The following is a 26,857-nucleotide window of genomic DNA, read 5'->3' on the forward strand; positions in this document are numbered from 1 at the left end:
TGACAGGTCTTTTATGTGTGAATTACAGAGCGAGCAATTGAGTGAAGTTTTATTTACTGAGTTGTCAAGCACAATGAATAGAGCAAGCCTGTATCTAGCTCCTTTTGTGATGCTCTCAAAGCTTCCCAGCTCTGCAGAGAGGCACAATTCTCCCTCTACAGCTGGGAAAGCAGGGGATGGAAGTGTGACTTATCTAAGGTGACAGCAAGTCAGGAACCTGCCAGAAATAAAGTGCAGAGGAGAGAGTGGAGGTCAGAGACTGCCTGGATGACATGCACCACAGCAGCACTGGGAAAGGGGTGTAAACATGCTGATGATGAGTGCCAGGAAGGCTGGAAGACCTGCACTTACAGCACAGAAGCCCAAACCAGTCTACAACAGGAAAACACATAATGCTGTTCCAAGGAGGATAGGGTAGAACAATACTTGCATAGACTTGCTGCTCTCACCGCCCCTGAGAAAAGAAATAAACCAGGTACATAGATTTTCTGAGCTGAAGAGTATGACAAAAATATCAAGGAGGCTTCCCCAAGTGAACCAAGTGAGCTTTATGCCTCGGACTGTGTGACTGTCTAGCTCCCATTGCCAAAAGGCATGTCAGACTTGGATCTGAACACCCAGACAAAGCTGAAGACCTCCAGTCACCAGCCAGTGCCGGGGCTGTCAAGCACCAGCGGGCCAAGAGAATTCCAAGGTGAATTCCCTGGAAGTGCTGGTGACCCCAGACTGTCACACAGATCGATCATCTTTCTAAGATGATGCAGAGGATCCACCGCACAAGTACACACTCCTCATGCTGCATGGGAGGACAACTTAGCAAGCTGTTAAAAAGCAAGTATCCTGCATATTAGTGTCTAAGTGGTCTCTACCCATCCCCAGCCCTTTTGGTTGGCATCTGCTGTATTCATAAGTCTTCTATTCCCTGCCTATGCTGCTGTGGGCTTACAGCAATCAATAGTGGTGAAGCTCTGTAGAGCTGTGGAGATGTGTTACAGAAAAAGAGAGCATATATTAAGAATAAAGGATGGCCTCTCCCTGCATAAAGGCTGAAATCTGAATGTTTGGGCTGCTATTTCTCAGACTGCACTGGGCCACATCTCCACCCAGACAGGAGGTCTAACAAAACCACCTTGCAAACACTGGCAGCTCAGGACGATGGAGAAGCGGGGTCTGTGCTATTAGGTCAGGACCAAACAGAAATCACTGGTCACTTTTTTTTAACCTGTTTGTTTGCTCAGGTACCCCTGACAGCATGAGAATCACCAGCAATGCCAGGTACCACACTGCTGACTGCAGCAGCAGCCCCGAGCTCTGTCCTCAGGATTCATGCAGCCCACCTCCTCCTGTAAGCTCTTTGACACACCTTTACTCCCACAAAGCGAAGCTTACACTCTGCACTGACTCCTTCCTCCCCCATGTCAAAACCTTCCACCCCTCAAAAACAGCTGTGTATCGGAGAACCGGCAGATGAGAAGCCCTGGGACTACATCACAGTGATTTTTGAGAGAACAAGAAACAAACTAAAATTATTCCCCAGTCTCACTCCTCCACCATCAGCTGAGAAGCACTCGCTGCCTGCACGGAGAAACTCAGCCTATGGCTCACGCAGGCTTCTCCCTGTACGCAGTCCAGACTTGCTACCGGGCATCTGTGGACCTTAAGTAGCTCCCAAGCCACCAGTGGCATGCTAGTGTTCGGGAACCTCTGGCTAAGCAGAATTAAGCTTCTGTTGCTACATGCTCACAGGAGATGCAACACGAATGTGTGGGGGTGTTTCCCCGTCTCGCTCATCCCTGATCAGCGCCTGGGGAAGTTCTCAGCAGGGCGCCAGTCCCAACTCGTGCAGACTTCTTCACTGCTGTGTTCCTCGCGCTCAGCTCCGCCTGGCACTGGGGCTGCCTCGGACAGTCAAAAGACGATTCCTGTTACCACAAGCACACTGGGACCCCCAACTGAGAAGCACCCAGCGAGGATCCTAGCCAGCTTGCCTCAGTTACACAGAGCACTGTCCGGACCCCGTTCCTCAGAGAAAAGCAGGATGCACATAGCAACGTTGCCCCAAGGTACCGTTTATGACTAGTAACGGCTGAGAGAAAGTCTGTGCTTTGAAGAGCCTGTGGACAAAATGAGAGTCCTCTTTCTTTAGTAACAGCTATGCACGTTGCATGGCAATTTGCAGTGAACCAAGGGCAAGGCAGAGTTACTGAAGGCAGAGTTACACGAGAGCTTTAGAGGGTACTCAGGAACCAATTCTTCCATTGCTACAGGCTGTGACTGTCTGGCAGGCTCCATGTCCTCTTACAGGTGATGAGGAGGGAGCCAGTCATGTTCTGCTGGTGTTCAAAGGGGCCAGGAGTTGACATGGAGCAAGCACGCTGGCCCCCCTCTCTCTCCCACCCGCACACTCCCCTCTCATTTTGGGCCAGGATCTCACAGGTCAGCTTTCAAGGAAGAGGGAAGTCGAACAAGCGCCTCAACTCAAAGTGAGTTTTACTGATAAAAGAAACACTACCAAAATATACAAAGGCCATAGCCCTGGGTCTCAGTCAGAGTTAGGCAAGACCCAGCCCAGAGAGGCTCCTGCACAGAGCTGGGAGGTTAACTGGATGCTACGTTGGTGCATTGCAGTCCCTGCCAGTCTTCTCCTCCCCTCCTGCTTCCTCCCAGGACTGAGTTTCCACTCCAGGCCAGGAAGACACAAACACCTTACCACGCAGCTGAAACCCTGCCGCCCACATCCCGCTCCAGCACCTGCAGAGGTCTGCCTTCGGCTGCTGAACTTACTGGTGAGAGCACCGCGCTCACGACTCCAACCAGGCTTCAAAGCTGGCAGCTTACACAACAGCTACACAGAGAGGCACAAAAGGCCAGAACTCTTATTAAAGACAGAGGGTTTGTCTGCTCGGTGAAATCTATAGAATTTAGCTCTCCAGCCTGTGAACTTTGCACACTACAGCATTCCCTTGGGGACTGGTGTCTGCCTGGATCAAAGCAGCTTCAGCTGTAAAGGCTTGCGCCTAGCAAAAACCAGCACTCGCCTCTGACTTCTTCACACAGAAGAAATCTCTCTACACAAAGAATTCATATTAATCACCACAGTCCACAGCCAAAAGCAGCAAGAGCACCTTTCAAAGGCCCTGAATAGACAGAGGCTATTAAATAATCAAAGGAGTATCTGAGTGCCTCTGTCTCTCCTACGCAAGCTTTAGTGAAAACAGCCATGCGCTGAGCTACCCGTTTCAGTTGGATTTCATTTTGCGAACCAACTATTCAAACTTCCACATGCAGACAGAATATATAATCATTGCAGTGTCACGTCCATCGTCAGCTTAAAAGACTGCAGTAGGATGTTTGCAATGAGTGTAGCAGGCACTGCAAAACAAACAAGGAAATGAGATTTTTAAGGAAAAAAATATCCAGTACACTCATTCGTGCATCAGCAACACAAACAGCACAGCCCTGAAAAAGGGCAAGGATTGCCGAGCTAGACTGACCTATTTTCATTGTGTTTTCTCTTCATAATGAGAAAACAGAGCTTGGCAACATTACTAGGATACGGAAGAGAACCTTTTCTGTCCAAAGAGGAAGATCTTTTTCATAAGAACAGGCTGCAAAACTCAAACCTCTCATGTCATATTTATCATCAGCTCCTGATCTGCCTGGGTTGCTGATGTCTTTAGAGCTGGCTGTTTTAAGTGCTTCCAGCTACAGGGCTGGTTTGACTTCTTCCCCTGAGGAAACAACCGCTGCTGTCATGTTTTAACTACATAATCCTTCCTGCTAGTCAGCAGGATACCTACAGCTGGAAAAGTCCCGGGGGCCCTCCCAGGAACAGGCTAATAGTGTGCATATCAAGGCTTTTGCCAGAAAAGGAAAGGATGCATTTGTAGAGCACACGCAAAAGGAGAATATGAACATTTCTGCAGCCTGCTGCAAAAAACATACCTGTCTCCTAAACCAAAGACATCTAAGGGTACGAACACATGAACCAGTTACTGCAGGAGAAGGCAGGCTATGAACTGGGAGTCCTTCAACTATTCTCTAGGAGCTGCTGAGGAGTACTGCCAGGCCTGCAGTGGAAATGCAATGCAGACAGGGAAACCCTGTCATTCATCTGGGGGGAAATTACATGCTTATGGGCAATCACCAGCAAGTAGTCGATGTACAGCTCGCACACCTGCATGTTTGTGCCTCCTATATGCTAAGGCAGAGATTCTCGTGCCATTTAGATAGGGCCCATCCTGGTCACCCTTTGCCTTTTGGCCGAGATGGCTGAACCCCTCCTTGCTGCATGGGCCGATCGCCTCTACCGCAGGCACGGAGCTGCCTCTCCGGCTGGCTAGTCTTAAAACCCAGTTAGCATCACGGATTCTGACGGCAAATTTCTCTTTGTTTGTAAGATATTTTTGAAGCTGACAGGTACTGCTGTGCCTCAGTGACACTGAGCAATACAAGCCTTGTCCTCACGGGTGAGCAGTCAAGCTGTTATGATGGTTTCCCCAACCAGGATATTCCCTGCTTTCTACCCAGCTGCCAGGAAACTGAAGCCAAAGGAAAGGACAAACTGAGAAATATCACTCTCTCCAAGCCAGCCAGATCACAGACCAACTCCCCAAGAGCACACCCACCACTAACCAAAGATGAGAACAGATCCTCGGGGAAGACGCTGTGGTAAAGCTCACTGGGGATACTGCCACAGGAAACAGAAGCACAGCAGAACAGTTTGCTGATTTCCAAAACCAAAGAAAATGGACACAACCAGAAAAATAAATAAAACTGAGGATATCGGGGGTCTTGAGCTGTTCAGAGGCAGGTCACCGCTAATTCCATGCCATTAAAGAGACTCTGGACATAGGCAGATCTGGTCTCTGCTACCCTTGGGGTAATGCTCCAGCTGGTCCTCTGAGAATAACGTGTTTTAGTCTGAAGAATCTTTGGGCTCAGCATAAAGTAACCAGGCAAGATATTCAGAAGGTGAGAGCAGCAGCCCCCTCTAGATTTCAACTAATTCCCATTTCATCTAAGAGGCTTCTACAGATACCTGCACTAGCACCAGAAAGTGCTGGGTACCTTCCCCTGGGCACGGGGCTGCAGAGGTGAAGACACCTCTACAATCACCAACAGCCACACATTCGCCTTCTCCAGACTTTACTGGTCAACTGCAGTCCCACAGAGGTGACGATACAGCTCCCTGTGAAGCTCAAGAGTTCAACAGTTCAGGAGAAGAAGCAGGCAGCAGTTGGGAGCTACGTGTTCCCAAGATCTCGGCTGGGAAACAGTATAGCTGAGCATATCTCCCAGCGCGATTACCTGGGAAAGTCTGCTGAACGCTCCTTTAAGACAGGTTAGGGCAGGCAGCACATACTGATAAAGCCACCAGCTTTTAAACGGAGTCCAAACAACTCCAGGAGGAAGCTTCCTGGCTTGCAGAGAGAAAGGCTTCCCTTTGGTCATGGAGACCAGCTAATCCTGAAGGCAGGCCCATGACACACAGAGCATTGTGGCTCTCAGATGAGCAGAGGCTCTACAACAAGCAATGCCTCTGCTCAGGGAGAACCACCTTCCCTTCCCTCCCTCCCTCCCTTCCCCCCAAATTGTATGAACATAACAAGGTTCCTAGCAGGAGTTTCACATGAGCTAGAGCACTGATACTATCAGGATCAGTGGTTGTTTCAGCAGAGAAGCAAGAATAACTTGTTTAGCGCTTCTAAGGAGCCATGCTGCAGGCTGGGGACTAGGAGAAAATTTCTGCTTTTGACAAGGGTCCAGAAAGTTTCTCCTGTTTTGGGATTTAGCATCAATTTAGGAGAGTGGAAAAAAAAAAAGTGTTCTGTTTTAAAGAGCATCTTCTTCCCAATCAAGTGCTGGACACAGCAATAGAAAAAGTTTTGAATTTATACACAGCGCAGCTTTTGCACATGCTCGTTCCTTGAATGTAGCTGTTAACACCAAAAGAAATTGAGAAAAAGGAAAAACTACCAGCCCAGGCAGGGGGAAGCTGCATTCCTATTAGTGCACTAAAAATGCACTCGCTCCACTTAAAGCTCTAAGAATGCAGCCCAGAATTTTTTTTTTCCACTAGAATTTGAAAAGAATAAATCAAAGTAATTATAGCACTGCCCTTTCAGAATTGCTTTGCAAAGCTGAAATCAGAGCTTCAAAAGGTTTTTACTAGCAGCCAGCAAATCCAGAGAAACAGAGATGCCTACTTCAGGCAGCTGCACTAGCCCCAAGACGTGCTTCATGAGCCACTTCCTCATGAAAAAAATAGCCTGGGTTGAATTAAAGCAGCTTATAAAGTCTATATTTGTATCTCACTTCCCCCAGCCCTTATTACCTACACATCTGCATGAAATCAGGATCATGCCTCCCAAAAGGTTCCCTGGCTTCTGGTGCAGCCCCCCCCCACTTATATAACATTTATTGTCCAAGAACTCCAGAGCAGAGACAGACAGTTCATCACTCCTATACTATGGGGAAATTAAAGTATGACTTATGAAATAAAAGGCCAGCAGTGGAAGCAAGAGCTGAATACGAGTGCTTTGACTTTTGACGTAAAGGTTTAGTGCACTGGGCACTGCTGCCATCCTAGCAGGGCAGCACAGTATCGTCAGCTACATTGCGTTAGCGCAGTAATGACTGCTGACTACTGATCCTGGTTTCGTGCAGAGGCAGGTAGGGTTCATGAACAAAGGCTTCTCCTCTGCCATCTGAACAGAGATCCGTCTCTCAGTGAACCATGGACAGGGTGGATTAAAAAATTTGTATTTTTAAAAAAATATATTTTTCTTTGAAGTTGACGGTTGTGTTAACTTTCAGAAACTCCACCTAGGAATTGTTCAAATTAAATTTAGAAAGCAATTAGGTAGTTCATGTTTGCTGCATAAGCTTTAAAGAACAGACAACAGCACTGGTGACAGTCACTGGCTTAGTGCATGGCACTAAATTTCAGTAAAACGTGTTAAGTGAAGTAGAAACTGTGTTTTCCTCCTCCAATCACCCGACAGAGTTCTGAGAGGAGAGCTACTAGTTACAGAAGACTGAAAACACGCTCTGTCCAGAAACAGTTAGTTATATTCGGTAACTATAATACTCCCATTAAGCAATTATTATTCAAGGCACAATATGACAAGACAGTCTCTTATGAGTCCAACACAGAGCAGCATTTTAACCAACAAGAATGCAACACTGCTGGTCTCGGGTGATTCAGTTGCACTTCCATCCCAACACAGCTTGGTTCAAGACACAGGTTAAAAAAAAAAAAAAACTATCTTTTCTTTTTAGAATAACTTTCTTTTTTGCCATTTTGACATAACAAAATGCTTAACTAGGAGTCTGAAAAAATACATTTTAAACTCTATGCATATTCTTTACAGACTTAAGCTCTTTGTAAAATGTAGCACAAAGTTTGATATGAAGCTTACACTGAGTTGTAAATCCAGATGTTTCATTGTTACTGACCAGTGACAAACAAATTCTCCTTTGAGGTAAACCAACAAGTGAGTATGCAAAACAAGATTAAAATCAAGATTTAAAACAAGACTTGCTGATTTAAGCCATGGCTGAAGTCTGGCAATGTAAATACATCCACCCTGGCCATAGAGGCCCTCAGTTCTCCCCACGAGCCCATAAGCGGTTTCCTTCTTAGGTCAAAAAACAACGAACACTGCAGGGCAGCACAAGGGACACTGGCCACCTCTCCACGTTGTACCTGTATTAGGAAAAGAGGACTTCAATCTCCAAGGCTGCCATTCCAACACCTTCACTAGCACTAAATTCACGGGAAACCTAAGGACCCAAGAGACAGAACACGGAAACTTTATCAGGATTTCTAAGGCATCCTGCTGCATTCAGCTCTGCTCAGGAAAAACTGGATCTAAATAGAAAGCATTTTCAGAGTTTGTCGAGAGATATTTTTCAGGCACTTAAAAGGAGCTAATTTACTACCTCCCCAAAATAAAGGCAGCCATAGGCTTCAACAGAAGAAGAGAAGGGGCCTAAACAAAAATTCTGGATCAGGATATCCTCCAGTTTGGAGGAATGCACATCTGGATGGGAGCATTGAGCTTGTCTCGTTTCTAAAAATCCACTATTCATTGATCATTAGTGGGATTTATACTTTGCATAAAACACATAAGCCATTTTATGGTTTGTCATACATATTTCTTCCTCCTGAAACCTCTGCAGATCCCTTCAATAAAACGTAAATTTACCCCCAAATCCAGAGCACCACTGCAGAAGCCGTCAGCACTACGTGCACAGAGCCGCTGATCAGCCAAAAGCTTCTACTAGAGGAAGCCAAGAGCTTCTGCAGCCTGAATTTTCCTTTACCCATAGAACAAAAAGAATTCTTTGTCCCATGGCCATCGGAAGCCTGCCATAACATACCAGCAGCTCACGTGTACCCAATTCACACCAGGGAGAGCACGTTTCAGCCACCTTAGCTCTTAATACAGAGAGGGAATTTTTGTAGTCTTATTAGATAACACTGTTGATTGGAATGGTTTAAATGTGCCAATTTAGATAAAAAGGTTTTGAAATTTGTGGGGATGCACTACCAGGATATGAGAAAGACTGCACGGGTGACGTTTTGACCATTCGTTCTACAGCTAGCCAAAGGCTAATACCTGGCAGGAAACACACAGACAGGGTTTTGGGCAGTAAATCCTCCTGACAGCCATCTCACAACAGCCTGTGTTGAGGTGGTCATTTATCCCAAAAGGGGCTTTGGGTGGGACACAATTCCACAGACTCGCTATGTGAATGTCAGACTGAACTTTGTGGCCCAGATGCTCCCGTCACAGGGAACACAGAAATCCAGTGAGTTAGGTGACCTGGAAAAAAAACAGGTAGTATCTGAAGGGAAGGGTGGTTGTTTTTTTTAATTTCATAGAACATCTTGCTGACAAAGCATACAGCTGTGAGTTCCTCTCCTTTGTTGCACACAGAATGGTTTCCCCACACTCAAAAAACAAACCAAAAAGGGAACGAGAGAGGATATTGGCTATGTGGGGGAGGGAAGTGAAAGTAATATTCAAAGCTATCAGAATATATAAAACAAAACAGAAAAAGAAGAGATTTCCCTCTCCATCATCTGTGGCAGCATGCCCTTGGGGGTGATTAGTGAGAGATGCTTGACAGGTTCATCACCTGAGAGCTCCTGTGCCCCTCCACGCACCCACAAGCCCAGGACTTACACTGCCATACCACCAACAAACTCTTCCGTAGCCTGGCAGTAGATTGTGATCGCTACACGGGCATCCGCATCAAATGTGAACTCCAGGCTGTACAGGACTTTCTGCTTCCCGTTCTCCTCGGTAGGACTGTCAACATCATCTTTATACCTGAAAGACAATGCCAGAGGATTAGAACATATATTTATGAGGTATCATCAAGATCACTCTGGAAATCAGGACTCCAATCTAGGTGTTCTGGGCAGTCAAGGCACCATGGGCTTCCACCTGGGGATTCCCAGGAGATTTCCGTTGTTTCCTCTGAGGAAGGTTCTTCCAAGATTTGACTGAAGTTAAAGTCAATTATGTAACGACGGTGTTGAGGGATCTCACCCAGCCTTACAGTGCCAGGACACAGAATGAGAGAAGAAAGTGAACTCTTGAATGTCAAACCCTTAGGAGAAGAAACGTTCTCCCTCCTCTTAAATCTTCACATTAGGCTCAGTATTTGGGCTAAAGAAATCCTGCATGGGCCTGAGAAGTCTAAAGCCTAATTCTTTTAACTCTGCAAATGAAATGGTGCATGACAGGTGAAAAACAAGGTTTCTGTAACACAAAACTCCTGAAGCTCAACAAAAGGTACCTCCAATATTACACAGAAGATGATATTCAAATCAGAAAGCATCCAAATATAGGAACTTCAAATACCTTTAAATATACAAATCAACTAAACCTTTGATGCTGCTAATGACTGAGGCTTGCACACATTTATTGTATGAACCAAAATTAATAAATTCAACTGCGTAACAGAGGCATGATAACTTCTAAACTCATTCTTATGTTGGTTATTTCAATTAACATAAAGGTGCGTCATAACTTGGCTATGAGCTACGGCACAGCTGGATCCCACTACGTGATCACCTCTGCCCAGTACTACCTCCTTCTGCCTACCGCTGGAAAAGGCAGGTAACAAATCCGGTGAAGAAGTTGGTATGAAGCAAGTTCCAGATTCCCTGGCAGGGCGGAAGCAGATTCTCATACATAAATTCAAATCCCACTATAATCCTATCACTGTAGTACCACCATTAGTTCACGCACCATGTAGGAATGGTGAATGCAGCAGGTTGCCTTTGAGAGGTGTACAATACTACCTGATTTGCCGCCCAGCTCCAGCCTCACTTGTCTATCGGTATTACCTTAATTGCCACGATGCCTGGGTCAAAGCCAAGCAGCTAAACTATTCAGGAAAAGCTTGGCACCGTCTCTGACTTCACAGTATCAGTCGGCCTCTCCCTTCATTAAACAGTCTCAGTGAATACACTGCACTGTTGAAAATACTCAGAAATGGGCTAGGCATACCTCCGCAATTCAATCTAAAAACTGTCAAGGGAATCCTTATTTACCAAGTTCACTGAGATGTAATAACTGCTGCCTAATTAAGAGGGTTCCAGCATGAATTTTACTTAACACCACATTGAACAAGAATGAAATGTTCAGCTTCAGCAATTTAATACAGAAGGTGCAAAATAAAATTTAAGAGCAGTATAATCAAATACCTACCACACATACTTGTACTAATGTGAATCACTATAGCATACACTTGAAGGACTTGGAGAGCTCCAAACAAGACTTTTGCCAGAGGTTCACCTAGGTCAGAACAGCAAATCAAGCTAGAATACACCCAACATGCTAGTATAAAAAAGACAAATCCCAAGAACTGAGAGCCCAAACATCCGCAGCAGCCTGGATACAATATACAATATAGAGCAAGATGGTATTTTCACAAAGGCTAGTTGCCTTCAAAGAATAAAACCATGGCACTTGAAGGCTGTAAACAAGAAACACTCCAGCCAGCAGGGCAGGTTTGCATAGAAAACACAGGGGTAGCGTCAACATTTTGTGCTGGACTGACCCAAGAACACAGATGGCAACAATCCGCTCACAAGTGTTATGTGTGTCCAAGACAGCAGCAGCACAAGCTTCTGCAAGTTATCTCTTGCTGTGCTGCCCTCCATTGATCCGAGATTGGCAGTGAAGGATCCAGGCTACAATACACTTGCCACTTCTTCCAGAAGTAGGGCAGGGGAGAACCAGCACCCCTTCCAGGCAAGCACCAATGAAGGCTACTTCATAGACCTATACTCACAGAATCATAGAATAGTTTGGGTTGGAAAGGACCTTTAAAGGTCATCTAGTCCAACCCGCTGCTGTGGGCAGGGACATCTTCAACTAGATCAGGTTGCTCAGAGCCCCGTCCAACCTGACCTTGAATGTTTCCAGGGATGGGGCATCTACCACCTCTCTGGGCAACCTGTGCCAGTGTTTCACCACCCTCATCGTAAAAAATTTGTTCCTTATATCTAGTCTGAATCTCCCCTCTTTTAGTTTAAAACCATCACCCCTTGTCCTGTCGCAACAGGCCCTGCTAAAAAGTCTGTCCCCATCTTTCTTACAAGCCCCCTTTTAAGTACTGAAAGGCTGCAATAAGGTCTCCCTGGAGTCTTCTCTTCTCCAGGCGGAACAACCCCAACTCTCTCAGCCTTTCTTCATAGGAGAGGCGTTCCACCCCCCTCATCATTTTCGTGGCCCTCCTCTGGACCCGCTCCAACAGGTCCATGTCTGTCCTGTGCTGAGGACCCCAGAGCTGGACCCAGTACTCCAGGTGGGGTCTCACCAGAGCGGAGCAGAGGGGCAGAATCCCCTCCCTCGACCTGCTGGCCATGCTGCTTTTGATACAGCCCAGGATATGGTTGGCCTTCTGGACTGTGAGCGCACATTGCCGGCTCACGTCCCGGTTTTCATCTACCAGTAATATATACTCACTGCATATATAGGCAGGTATTAAAATAGAGATGCCCGGCATGAGTTACAGATTGACAACACTGATCTAGATTCCTGTAACAGCCTCAAGTAACAAGGTGGGAGACCTGGGGGTGGGGGCAAATCACACAAAAGCAGCATGTCATTAGTAAAACCATTGCCTGTTTCTTCTTCTCAGTGAAGTCACAAAAACCATACAGGTTCCCAGATCATCCTCCTGCTCCCAACTTCACCTCTGCACCTCCCTGTCAGCACTCAGAATGTGCTTCCATCCTTTCAAGAAGGGATTAAACCTAGACTAGAATAGATCTGTTGCCCTGGGAAACCACTGAGGGGCCACTACCAACTGCAGCGCCTGGAGAGAAGGTTTCTGGAGGATGCATCAGCTGGGAAGTAGGAGAGTCAGAGCCCCGTCTGCCTGGAACAGCATCACTCGAGCAGGGGGCAAGGTATACGTGCCTAAATGGTGACAGTCACAGCAAGGCTGTGTACACATCTTCCTGTTGCAACATGCCTGGTGCTGGAGGTTAAGAATATCATCTGCCACATAGCAAGGAGTTCAGGTGAGAAAAGACTGCATGAGCAGCTATGCCAGCTGGTAGCTGGACCAAGGAACAAGCAATGACCACTTTCGTGCAAACTTTGAGAGGCAGAGACATCTCATGTTCCGCCTTAAGGCGCAGGAATGGTGGGATGTAACTTCAGGGGAGTAACAAGACAAAGTCACACATTTTGCATTCCTTCTTTCTTTGCAACAGACGTGGCAGACAAGGAGGTGGTTCAGGAGTGGTTCAGGTGGTTCAAGAGCTCTTCTGTCTCCACCTGCACTTGAAGTTTACAGTGTACATTTAGTCAAGCCCTACGGTGTTGATGTGAGGTGGCCACAGATGCATGCACAAATTTAGAAACCAGTGACTTTGCTAGGTGTGCCTTTCAGTCATGCGCACAAGTTAATCACATAGCCTTCACAATCACATCTATAGAGCAGAAAAGACTGACCACCTTTGAGAACAAATAGCTGATCCAACATCATGGTGAAAAAGGCAAAGGAGGATGACCAAGGGAGCTGAGGCCACCTGCTCTGACATCACTTCTGGATAAAACAATGGAAATGCTGGAACTTTTTGTTTGTCTGTTAAAGAATTAAGATATAAAAATATAATTAACAGCAGCCACGACAATTTTATAGAAATAGGTCGAGTCGAACCCGATTTCATCCTTTGAGGGGATTAAAGAGTTTGATCAACAACTTAGTAGACATGCAGGATAAATGCTAAGTATTGCTTGACTTAGTATTGTGAGATATGCATTACAACAGTGTTAGAGCAGGCACTAAATGAACTAAGAACTAGCTGACATCTCCCCCATGAAAGTCAATACTGGTAGAGACCATCGTCAAATGGAGGCTTTCCTATTTGGCAGTTCTGCAGAGATGTGTACGAGTTTAACGCTATCCAGGGCTGCAGAGCAGGCAGCCCCAGCACCCTCACCATCACCACCTCCACCACAGGATGAACAGCTCCAAGGATCAAGGTCAGCCCCACTGTGCTGGAGAGGGAAGAGAAGGGATTTCCCTTCTCGCACTCACAGCAACTCACCTGTCTCCCCTCGGTCCCATCATCTGCCTCCCTCTCAGGCCCTTATCCAAAATGCTCGGTGGTCTCACTACTCTCCATGATATTGCTGCTGCTTCAGACACATTCCCAAACCACTATAGTTGCTGATTCCTTCAGCACTTTTGTTCCACAATGCTATCCGAAGTCCAAAGCCCACGCTGAAGCAGAGAGGCTGTCCTGGGATGCAACTCTTCCACGAAACACGTTGCCTCATGAGTTGATCTTCCTCCTGCAACTGGAAGTGCTTTCAAAGTACGAGTAAACAGCCGGTACCAGCCAGTACCAGTACTTCAGCTCTGAAATAAAGCTTCCAATCCAGGGCCAGAAGACAGACATGAGGCAGTCTTTTTCTGTTAGTGGTTAACAGCAAAACTCATGCTGCCCTCCTCTGAGGTTCACAAAGTCTCATCCTGCTAGAAATCAAGCGCTCACATGAGGTGTCAAAGACTCAGAACTTCAACACCAATATCCACAGGTTTACTGCTTCTCTCCAAAACTGCTGTAAATATTCAGGATTTGGCAAAGCTCAGAATTTTGTCTGGTCAGAGCCGGGCAGGAAGCCCAGAGTGGACATTTCCTTGTATTCCTCCATAAAGCCCTACACTCCAAATTATGGCTCAATACCCTCCTCACCAGTGAACAATGAATTTTCAATTAAACACAAGGAAAAACAAAAAGCTTGTGAGGACTTTACCATCAGAACCAACTTTACACCTAGACACTCAGCTCAGTATCATTTTATTTGGTGGACGAGGTGGTAAATTAAACTTAACTAGTTCAGGAAAGAATGTGCAAGCCTCAACCACTGGTTGCGAATAAGCCAAGCTGGAGAGGGCACAAAGTGTCTTTATGTGCAGAGAGGGGAAAAAGGAAAAGCCTCCAGAACGGTAGAAAAGCACAAGACAGAATGTGCCCTTGGGGACCGCCAATTAAAACCTCATTTTGGGTCTACATCAGCACAAAATTAAATAGAGTAATGTTGGCGGTGTTATCGTCGGCACTAACACAGCCGCAGCAGCACAAGAGCCTGTGAGAGCTCATGAGGCAGAGAAAGAATCGACAGTACCAGGAATTAAGACAGATGCAAACCTAGACACTGTCAAGGTGCACCGACACTACATTTCAAATAGTCCAGAGCTGCAACTCTGCTTGGGGGGACAGGACATGCAACCACAGAAAGCAGAATGACAGAACTGTACATACTAAACCCCACCAACTCCTCCCTTCACAGCAAGGCCTCTCCCAGTGAAAAAGCCACTTCCCATTTGGCTTCTGAGAGATGTTACACTGATTATGTGGATGCCTGCAAGGAGAACAAAATACCCTTTCCACAGCAAGTGTGGGAGGAAAGCAAGACTTTTTCCTAGAGAAGTAGTTCACCCTTTAGCTGAAAAAGCCAGACAGCATTCAGAGCAGTTTACTGATGATTACTTTTTCAGTTCTTCCCTCTTTTCCTGTTCAATCAGTTTTGAAACCACAGGTATTGCTCATTTAAAAAAACAAAACAAAAAAACCAACCTTCAGTTTTCACATAAAAACAAATAGAGGGTTTTGTGTGGTTATGACTCAAATTACTCACGTTACGCCATGCTCTCAGAACCACCTTGGCTGAGAGTTGAAGCTGGCCCCCTGCCAGCACTCCAGCCCTGCGCCTGAAATGCAGAATTCGGAGCGACTCAAGGACCTTGGAGAAATGCTCTGCCTGGACATCTGCCCAGTCGCTCAGACCAAAACAAAGCACTGTATGCTGGGCCCCTGTACTTCAGCCATCTGCTTGAAAGAGGGCAGCCGCAGGTCAAAGTGTTAGCCATTGCATTTGATCCAGCTAGTGCCGTCTTAGATCTCAGTGTAAAGCAATGAAAGGTAACAGAACTCCATGATTATCCAGACCTCGTTCCCCTATGCATGGGACACAAGCCATCTAAACGAATGCGTAACACTAGGACCAAACTTTATCTTGGCAGCAGGGGAAACCTGAGGAAGTTTCACCCAAGACCAGTCAGTCTTCCTGGCCTGTGACTTGCACCAGAATCAGCTACTTTCTGGCTCACTGCACAAGAATGCAGAAAGGAATCTGTCTGTAGGGTTTATTAACCTGACTAATATCTTCCGTTCATGCTAATCATTTCATGGTTTTGTTTACCACTCTAGCCTGTCCTGCAGAGACAGATACATCGCTGGTCCTGTTTGGAAACACAGATTGATCAAGCCTAGGGATAAGGAGCATATAAACCACCTGAAAGCTCTGATCACAGGGAACACAGAAACCTCCGGACATATCTAGCAACAAGGATTTGGAATTCAGCTATTTCTCCAAAACCTTATCAAATACATTTTGGCTCTGGATGACAGATTGCTGGGTTGAGTAAAATGAAAGGTTCAGGTAACAACAGTACCTCACAAGTCGGAGAGAGTCTTTGCGGATATTCACCAAACTTCTCAGTGTCTTCACTGGCTCGTGTGGAGCTGGAGTTACATAGGGGAACTGGAACAAAAAGGCAAATAATTCTCCTATTATTATACTATAAAAGGTAGCAGCATGTTACCTGGCATACAATTTACCCAAACCAAGAAACATCTACCTTTAAGGGTACTCAGTACAACAGCCACAAGGAACAGTAATAGAGAATTCTATTTACAGATAAAGTGAGCATGTTTCAGGGTGAAAATCCTGCTCTGGCCCAGCAGTAGTTCATATTGGGAGTAGGCACCTTAAGAAAGGGCACTTTCACAAGCTCTTTTTCTGCACCCTGAATTCTCAGTCTGGAAAGCCTTGCTCTCACAAGCTTTTATTTCCACTAAAGAAACCACCTCCAGCTTGAGCAGAAGAAATGCAGCTTTTTCATGTGTATTACAGCATGCAAACAGTGACTTGACTGCTAATCAGCGTGCTGAAGCCCTGGATTACTGGGGAAAACTCTTTATATTCTGAAACAATGGGGCAAATGTTCTGGAAAAGAAAAGAAAGAGACAGGGATAGGGGGCCTCATTCTATTCTACAGTCAAGAGACTTTCTCTCACAGATTGTCCTTTAAATACAGGACGATAATGCTTCAGACTGTAATTCTCCTTACTGGTCACAGAATCTCCAGCAAGAAATGCAAAGGAAACTGCTTACTGTGGTGACCACAACCTGCAGAGCTGCAGACCTGCCTGCTGGATCTCCCACCTGCTTGGCGAAGTCTGAAGCCGAAACATCCACTCACACCACTGCCAGGTACTCAGACTGGAGACACAGCCGTGCTCCAAGTCAGAGCAACGGCACGACACAAAGGTACAGAGCTAGGGGACAGGCTTTCAGGCAGAAGGTTGCTCTGAATGTATCCAGCAACAGTGCCACCACGCAGCCTCATGAGAGTTGGGGTCCTTCAAAGGCACATCTACTACGTGCCCTGCAGTGGTGTAGAGAGAGTGACCGATGTGGAGCAGAAGTACCAGGGACCACGAACATACACGTTTCCTTAGAAATGAGGAGTCTGCTAAACAGGCAGCCAAACGCTGCCGCAGCTGAACTTCAGGGCAGCTCCAGGACACAACCCTTCAGTGTCATCCCCTCAGGCCACAGAAATATATTGGTGGGGCAATAGCCAGAGCCTGAGGGAAAATGTGCTGTTTCCTGACCAATACGAGAACACAAAGAAGACCCCCTGCCACAGCCACAGGCAGCAGAGAATTCACGGGGCAGCAGCAACTACTTGTCTTACACCCTGACTGCTTGGTACTGTGGTTGGTAGCACTGCTCTACACAGAGCAGTCAAGACCTCAGTCACTCCAAAGCAAGAACTTGGCCCACGTCCAGAAAGCAGTTTTGCTGCTCTGTGTTCAAGCGTTTTTTTCCCCTGAAGATTAATCAGAGCTGCCAAAGGGCATTAACTTTACATAGGCAAACTATGTACCACGACAGCTTCCCTCTCTTAAACCTATTTGGCAAACGTCCCACTGTGTTAATAGCAGTCTCACCCACTCCCCTCTGAAGAAATGATGAAATTCAGTGCTGGGATGTCTGCAAGGAAACCCAGGCTGAGACATGCAGGCAATTTAACTCTGCAAGGTTAGTCCCTACAGCCATAGGCACATGGGATATTTAGCTAGCAGCTGCGTCTTCTGCCTTTGTTGGAGCGCTGTGCAGCTGCTAGTCACAGAGCAAAGGAGAAGCGGTCAGCTTTTAACCACTGTCCTGCACAGGCCCTGTATGCAGACATGGCGTAGGGTATGTGGTGAGCATCCCCATGCCTGCATAGCACTGTTATGTCCAGAACAATTTCCACCTAAAGTCCGTCCTTCCTAATTCTGTTGCTCATCTGCACTTTCTGCTTGAACAAGTGCTCTCCGGATTCTCCCTTGTCCTACCCTGCAGAGTCCTGTTAACTAACTGTGGTGCTGAGAAGACCAATGGCACAGCCCGAGGACAACTCAGAAAGCAGAACGTGCTTGTCACCGGTCCAATTCAAACATTGAGTCATCTTGCCTCAGTTTCCCCCATCTGTAAAACAGGGGTGATACTGAACTGCCTCGGAGCACTACAAGCATGAATTAATGCATAGTCACAGCTTCTCTGAAAATGAGAACCATGACATCAATTTTTCACTTTCATGTTTTGAAGCTGCAGAAACAACTAGGAAAATAGCTGGCAAAGCAAGCAGCTCTTTTCCCTTTCCTCTCCAGCACTCTTAAAACATCTCCAAATGGCTCCTACTCTGTTACCTTTTGGTTCTTTTTAAGCAGTTCTGAGATGCAAGAGAAATCCAAAACATAACACTTGCATAAAATTCCTACCTGTCCCTCACAGCAGTGCTATTCCCTGTTCACAATCACTCAAACAGGTAGCTTTTCACAGTCTTGTAAGACACCTGGGAGCCCAGAAATACCTCCATGATCCAACTGGGAAAACTAAAGGAGAGACTTTCTGAGCAGCCCACCTAGGTTACAAAGCAAACAAAAATCACCAAATATCAAGATCTGTCTTAACACTGCCCTACGCCCAGGCAGGCCACTCGCTCACACAGAGAGCAGCACGTGTTGAAGTGGATCTGCTTCCCAGCTTTCTCCTTTCTGCAGGATGTTTTACACTTGCTCAGGCAGGCAATCAGAATTAGTCCCAAAATCTGTGCTCCTGAGTCCCTGTCCTTCTTCCCCCACTACTTCTTCCTTCTGCCCTAAGTGAAAATAAACCTAGAAGGTGAATACTGCTTCTTAGAAAAACTCCGCTTGCATCTGAACAGCTATGGCAGCCAGCAAGCTGGGACATGGGGTGGGGGAATGCTCTTGCACCTCAGACTGGAATGACACTCCCCAAGCAGCGAGGGTCTCTTAGGTCTGTGCTATCCTCCTCTACAAGCCCTACACAAGATTTTCCAGAACAGGCAGAAAACAAAAGGGTAAAAGAGACAGCATATAGGAACTTGCCTGAACAGGTCTATTCCCAAGGAAGTTTAGATCCATGTTCTCGCCAAAAAGGTAGCCCTCGGGGTGTGGGGTGTCAAACTTCTCGCCTCCCATAAAGAAGTGACTTGCAAAGTAGTTTCCTAGAAAAAAAACCACAAGGGAATAAAAAAAAACTCTAAATGAGTGCTTCCCAGAGAACAGCTGGTCTGTGCAGTTTTTAATTCACAAGTACAAAAGAGCACAAGACAGAAAATACTTGTTAGTTCGCTCCTTCCCTGTACTACTGACGGCCACTGCCAACAGTAGAAGCGGGGCAGGGGGGAGAAGAACCTAGAATAAATCATTGCCGTGGAGATAATTCCATTTTAACTTGTTTTGCAGAGAAGGGACAGGGAGCAGTTGGCTCTTTCCAATACTGCTCGATTCTGATGTATTCTTCCCCTTTTCTCCACCTTCCAGTGTGAAGTCCAGTCCCACAAACACTATTGACCTGCTCAGGCAGGCTTCCTCCCACTGCAAAGACCTGCACAGCCAGGGGGGCTCCTGTGGGGCAAATTTTTCCTTCCCTCCCCTTTTTCACTCCCAAATCCCAGGGCGAGAACCACACAAAACCTTTACTGTGAGTGCTAGAGACTATACGCCTTGATGCTGAATTTAATTAATAACATTGACAGTTCTAAATGCAGAAAGATGGATGTCTGGAAGAGATAAACCCTGGGACTGACTAAACTGAACTTCAGCTCTGAAAGCTTCACCACAGATTTGTTTCATTCATCTTTAAGGCGATGCACTACAGTGCAAATTTCAGGAGACGAAGCATGTGCAAGGTCACTGGGATTCTGGAGCACTGGATTAACTGCAAAGTCAACCAAATCAATTCAGATGTATGAGAGCACCACAAACATAACTTCCTCCTAGAAAGACTTCAGGAAAAGACTCTCAAATATGAACTTCACGGAGTTACAATTTCAGAGAAATAAGTGTCAGGAGAGAACTAAAATAAAAGGCTCCACCCAAGCCATTTCCCTTGAAGCTTCAAAGTGGGGGTTTTTCATGCGCATGATGAAAGGACTGAGCCAAACGTACATTCACTTCCCTAGGTGCAATGCATAGACAGCGTAAAATTTGTTTTAAAACGAGTCATTACAGAAGCAGTAACTAATCATCTGAATGGTTATGGAGGCATTATGGAAGGATTTGCAGTCCCTTTAGCTAGGAGCAAGCATGATTTACTCTGAAATGGAAGGGTTTTCATGAATGGCTCTGTTTTTTCCATTAAGGCTTTTTTCCATTATGCTTCAAGAAAGGCTCTTCTTGCTCTGCACAGATGGTAGTGCTTTAACGACGATGGTAGTGCTCAGCTATTGCTGAGCTCAGCTTACAGGCATCCAGATGTTTATATTACAGAACCACATCCTTCTTTCCAGATACAACAATCAACTTCAGCACAGGTCCAGAATCTACCTAGAATCTGTCCTACAGGATCAGCATAACAAAATGTAGGTGCTCCAAATGACAGGCAACCTTTTCCCACCCCTCCCAGAAGCAATAAATTAAAAAGCTAATCTGCATATAATCTCCAAGCACAGCTAGCTTGATACAGCCTCTCCACCCGAGATACGCTGTGGTGATTTATGCTCATACTAAGCTTCAGAAAAGCATGACGAACACTGGGGTTCAGGAATAGATTTCACATTTTACATGGCTCAAGTAGGATTGTGTTTTGGAGCATTTTATCTGATTAACTGTGAAGACAATGCCTGTGCAGGATGCCTCAGCAGCAGCTGATTATCTGGGATCAGAGTCAGACAGCTCCCTCGTATCCCATGGACAAGACATCCTAGGGCTCGACTCACCTCCGTAAGCCCGTATTCCACAAATTCAGAGCAGAGCTGTTTTGTGGAAGAAGTTCTGCATCCCAGGCGTAGAGGACGCAGAGCCCCAGCAGGCGAGGAGTGCTCGCCACCACTGAAACCCCGCGCCTGCAGGGAGCCAGCTGTCCAGGAGAGCGTCGCCAGCAGCCTCTCCCGCACCTTGGGATGGAAAGATCTCTCTCCTACGACTGGAACGACACTGAGACGCATAACTAGCATGTTCAAGGCACTTGCCACACTGTCTTTGCTCCACTGAGAACTACTTTTGGGATCTCTAACAAATTGTTAGGATTTCTCACAAATACACACTACCCCCTGCAACACAGCAGCACTTATCTAACTGGAAACCACAGCTTCAATTCCACGTTCAGACTGAAGGCTCCCTTCATCTTCCTGCTAAGTCACCTCCTGCAACATGAAGGAGGTTTTTTTTCCCCAGAGTCACTTCCTTCACGAGCAAACAAGAAACTTAGTCAGTACCAGTCAGTACCAAAAAGCACGAGGAAAATCACCCTGAGGAGCTCAGAGGGGAATACACTGGTGAGCAGAACACCCCTGGGCTCTGCCAGTGCTGCTACGGATACAAAAGCCGCCGCATACACAAGGTCTCAACAGCAAAACTAACAAACAAGGATGGCAGCAAACTGTCTTCACAAATTTATAACACAGGTTTTAGCAGCTAAAAAAAGATATTCTATTGCAAGCTTTCAGAAACCAGTTGCTACAACAACACATTAAGTTCAGAGCTCTCAAGGTAAGACTAAAGTTATGCGTTATTCCTCTCAACCACTGTCACAAGCAACTCAGAGTTTGCCCAAGTTGGAGACAAAACGCTTTAAGAAAGCACTTCTGTAAATATCACACCAAGGACTAAAAGGAAAAGAAACTTCAAGAAGGAAAAAACGAGGTGTCCTCTTTTCTGGTCACCGTGATGTCCACACATCTAGCACAAGACTGATAGGATTTTTAGTGTCTCTGAAAGGCTTGTACGTACTTCCTATGCATTAAAATCCTGCTGCAGCTCCATCTCCAGGTTCTATTTCCAACTCCATTACAAAGACAGCTTTAGGTTTTTAGCCAGACTACCATGCCTCTTGAACCCTGTTCTCACATGTCCCCCCAGCCTATAAAACAACCTTGCCCTGCCTCACGCAGGTGTTGCAAGGCCAGCTTTACACAGAGCTCTGCAGCTATGGACACAAGGATGCTAAGCACCATCCTCTTTGGCAGGAAAAAAAGAAAAACAAAAAAATCTTTGGATTAACCGTCCACAGAACTGCTACAAACAGAAATCCTCGAGGACAATGCAGTGACATACTTACAAGGAAAAAATCGTACACAAATAAACAAGAAGAAAATACGAGAAAAATGCCAGAGCAAAGAAAAACTGTGGCTTTACTTCCCCAGAGTAAATCAGCACAAAACATAGAAGAGCATTAGATAAAAGACAACATGAACAGGTGACACTGCTAAGGTAGATGAAGCACAAGCAGTGGTTTTAAGAGAAATTCTTGTGGTGGAAAACTTTACAGTGGCTGGAAAAACACCACTGGGACACCCAGAATGGCCAAGTCTGACTCATTAGTTTGTCCCACACAAACTGGAACCCAAGGCTTCTCCAAGGCATCAAATGACACCAAACTACTTAACATTTAGTCCAACACGGTGGTGGGGTTTTATTATCAGAAACGCAGCAGCACTAAGCACCAGTCTGCTCTGGTCATAATTACTTCTCCCTAACCCTAACCCAGCGTCCTAATCCCGTGACCATGCAAGCCCAACACACGGATGTGATGCACGAGTGACACAACACCCTACAACGGCCAAGAGCACAGAGTCGACAACACAACTGTAGCCCCATCAAAACAAGGGCTGTATCGTACAATGTTCATTAACAGAAAGCAATTAGACGTTCATTTAGGCTTCTCACCATTATTAGAATTAACAGTGAAGCGATAGAAATTGAGTACTTTTTAATTACTCAGCCAGACACTCACCAGCACAGCATGCCGAGGGACGGACTGACAGCACAGTCCCAGACACAGCCTCAGCTTGAACCAGCACCGCGGCTGGATGAGGCCGTCTCGCCTTCCTCATCGCCCATCCCTGTTGGGCCACCGAAAGCGATCACGTACCAAACAGGAATGTGGCTCTGAGCTGGGTTAAATATAATCTAGCAACAAACAAGTAGCAAAAGCAACTGCTTTTGACCCATGAGCGCTCCAGGCTGGTGCTCGTGAGTAGCTGGGGAGAAGGCAGGAAGGGAACGCTCCAGTCAACGGCAGGTGGTGGTGGCCATCACCAGCAGGGTTGGGCTGAAAGCCCCACAGAACTACAGCAGGAGTAACGGAGACAACCGCTCCGCTGTGCTTTGTGGAGCGGGTGAGGAACGAAAGCTATGTGTGAAATACAGGAATATATTTCTGTCTTGACCCTGTCACAGTACACATGGCTTATGAGCAGAGAACAAAGTGACAGACTGGGTACAACTCTGGGTACCCCTCTCCTATTTAAAATTGCTCTTTCTTTAAAGCATCATTCCCAAACAACAAAGCAGTTCAGCTTCAGAGAGCAGTAATCTGCCTCCTCTTTCTTCCTCCCAAAAATGTCCAGGGAATTCTCTATCAAGAGCCCACTCCAGAGGAGAAAAGCCATCTCAAGGGCACGTGCTCCCTGCCCTGCTCCACACTGCAGATGAGCTCCTGGAACAAGAGATGAGCTGACGAAGGAGCTGCGGAAAACACTGGTGCATTGCTCACTGGTTGCTAAAGCAATAGGTGCATCATGAGACTGCATGCAAGAACACAGATCGTTTTACTGCTTCAAGCACAGAAGCACAGTGAAGATCATGACTGTTCTTTGCGATTACCCATTTTTAGCCCATTTCATGGGGGCAGTAATTCTTCTGTACAAACTGGGCCCTTCTCCAACCCCCTTCCAACTGGTCAGGCATCCACAATGCCAGCACAGTCTCCATAAAGGAAGCAAGAAAGGTTAAAAGGTACCAGCGAAGAGGGATTAGGGAAGGGAATCAGGTGTCACCTTACAGCATTTCAGCAGCCTCAGCCCCCCAGATGCAGGAGGGGAAATGCAGATGATCCACACCCAGAGCCTTGGACGAATAAGCAGGGCATTTTCAGACGATTTTTAACTACAAAACTGCATACCAGTTGCAACAAAGCTGTTAAACGATCTGTGGATGCCTCATTAGGGACTCTGGCTCATAAGGACCAAGGTGGATTCCACAACCACCTGCTCAGTCCTCCACAGAGCACGAGACTGACCCAGCAATAACCACATCAAAAGTCAATAAACGAGAACTGAATATTCACCACTGCATTTGCAGCCAGCTGTGACTCAACAAGGTGCTGTCACTTGGTACGACCTGCTAAAGTAACCGTGTTCCTTTTCACAGGCAGGCTGACACACTGCTTAAATTACAGTCAGAACACCTGTATTTTGCGTTTATTTCCTCGCACAAATGTATTTCTTGTGAGGTAGTGTATTTGCTCCAGAACGCAAACCTGCATCCTTCAAACCGATGCTGACCACGGACGGCAGCTGACCAGAGCCGCAGCAGCTTGCCCAGACACTCGCCGTAAGTCAAGATCTGCTTAAACCAGAGACTCGGAGGGAAAGAACATAAAAGGTGACGGACAGCCCTCGGTGCTGCACAAGACTCCAGCGGGTGGGTAACCTCAGGTAACACTCTCTCACCACATCTTCCAGCCTTTCAGGGGTGATCCCTGAGCAGTCAGGAGACTGCCTGCGTGTCAGGCTAACACTCCGGTGCACACATTCAAACATCTAACACAGCCGATGGAAAACTGGCTTCTTCCAGTCAGGCAGTCAGTAGCAGTACAGGGCTCACAGCAACAGTGTCAAGTTAGAAATAATTAGCAACCATTGAGCCTAAGAACTTTTTGTACTACTTCTAGCTTGCTTCCTGAAATCAAATAAAACCAGCCACGCTCCCTTCCAGTCGTCTTCCCTTTGCCAGTCATAGCCAATCTTTCCGGCCCCAAGACAAACACACTCAGGATTGATCGTAGGACCAGAAGGGACAGTGTCCTTCTGAACACGCTCCACCTGAAGAAGGGAGGGGGGTTGCCATCCTAACAGCCCTTACTGTCCTGGTGCTTAGTAACCTTCCTTGAATCTCCACCTCAGAGGTGTTCATGAGCTCTTCTTCTGCCTAGAATGATCTTGAGCTTGAACAGCTCTTTTCCCTTCCTGAAGTCAAGAGGATACTTGTTAGATAAACCTGAAGAAGGCGAAGAGAAAGGCCTAGCCTAAAGCCAGTATGCTTTCAGAAAGAGCCCAAGCAAGTGCAACAGAAAATTAATTAATATCTAATTGTATCCAAAGCCTGTAAAGGAAATACCAGTATTTTTCTTTAATCAGCTACATGAAGGCATTAGCTGTTCAGTTTTACAAGGGAGGTACCACACGTGGAACGCTCTTTGGCAGCTTCTAGGTCAACAGTCCCCTTCCAGGGTGCACGTGAACATACAAATGCAACCTCACGTGTGTGACGGGGTTACCTTGGCAAGCACATTGGCGAAAGCCCAACACACTGTTAAATTCTAGTCTGGGTAATTACAACAGTACAGAAACAACAGGATGATGATTTGAAAGAAGCAGTTTAATGTTCATTGCATATGATGGTTATAATTAATCCAGTCCCTATCTAAAATCCTGTCTAAGTGTCAACAGAAATCAGATGCAATCTCTAGGCTGTAAGAAAATTGCCAGCAGGGCCCATGGTACCACAGCTACAGCTTAGCAGGCAGCTCACGCCCACCCAGTCTCCCACACTGGGAAAGCCCCCCAGCCACCCAAGGGACACGCAGAGTCCTGCTGTAACCTAGCAGTGACATTTGCCTTTCCTAGCAGCCCAAGAAACTAGTTCCCACCCCCCTAAAAAAACAGGTTAGATTTTCTAAGAGAGCCAACACAGCTGAAGAATTTTTCTGAGCAGCTTTCCCCCTTCCATCTCCTCCACACCACCGTTCTTCCTGAAGGCCAACCTGCAACAAGACAAGGTGTAATGATGGCAGGATTCTATCTGAGAAGATCTTGCACCCTCTCCAAACAAAACGAGGGGACCCCCTCCATCACACGGCCCCGAGGATGTCACAGCCAGCAAGTCATCGGACACAGGCAGAACTTGAGTCTCTGAACGAAAAGGCTACACTGCACCTGTACCTGAGAGGGAGGGAACCCAAACTGCTGCTCTGCAAATTCTTTGGCCTGCCTGGGAAAGCCCTAGCAGAACAGAAACTTAGAAAAATTTTAAGCGAATGGACACTGTAGGAGAAAACAGCACCTGAATTTCCCTGATGACTTGTTTTGTGAGAAGAATAAATAAAACTCTTTAAACAAGTTAAACTAGGCCAATCTCAAAAGCCAGTCTAAGACAAGGTGAGTCATGGGCTCATCCCAGCCTCACAAAAGTGGCACTGCTGACAACTCTCCAAGTTTTCAGAACGTCTCCCTTTGGAAAACAAACACCCATGTAGGCCATGTCAGTCCAACGGCTCCTAGGTGAGAACCACTGCCATTTTAAGGAGTTAAAGAAGGTTGTCATGCGGGAATTTTTCCATCCTATATTCCACCAGATCCGATTTTCCTTCCGCATCACCACCGAACTCCGCCGTCGCTTCCTCTTTACCAGCAGGAGATGCCCCACTTGCCGCAGACCGACGACTCGCTGCGGTCACATTTCCAGAGCGGAGAAGCGAAGCCTTGCTCCCCTACCATGACCCACCAGGACCAAAGGGCAGCGACTGAGCCGGGTGGCCGCGGCCACTGACAGAGGGATGGGCAGACTGCTTAAGCGTTAGATTCAGGGCAGACGGCCCCCCTGCACCCTTACACTTCAGCCAAACAGGGCACCGAGACGGCCTAATTAGCCCGAGAGGACACATCCATCGGCGCTGTCCACCAGGGAGGCCCCGAGCCGGGCGGGCAGGGCCCCGGGTAGAGC

General features: G+C 46.6%; 1 protein-coding gene across 1 annotated transcript in view; it reads right to left on the reverse strand.

Annotated features, from left to right (window-relative positions):
* Positions 1 to 19,126, reverse strand: part of MGRN1 (mahogunin ring finger 1, E3 ubiquitin protein ligase) — a gene marked incomplete at its 3' end in the record, with an annotated part of 47,331 nt that extends 28,205 nt beyond the window's left edge. Inside the window, exons 1-3 of the mRNA XM_009578037.1 lie at positions 19,016 to 19,126; positions 16,006 to 16,094; positions 9,198 to 9,344 (exon numbers count right to left, since the gene is read on the reverse strand). Of these exons, the coding sequence (XP_009576332.1) occupies positions 9,198 to 9,344; positions 16,006 to 16,094; positions 19,016 to 19,108 (329 nt within the window). The remainder of the gene's footprint in view (positions 1 to 9,197; positions 9,345 to 16,005; positions 16,095 to 19,015) is intronic.
* Positions 19,127 to 26,857: the final 7,731 nt, after the last annotated feature.

This window comes from Fulmarus glacialis, unplaced genomic scaffold (assembly GCF_000690835.1).
Source record: "Fulmarus glacialis isolate BGI_N327 unplaced genomic scaffold, ASM69083v1 scaffold30275, whole genome shotgun sequence".
Lineage (NCBI taxonomy): Eukaryota > Metazoa > Chordata > Aves > Procellariiformes > Procellariidae > Fulmarus > Fulmarus glacialis.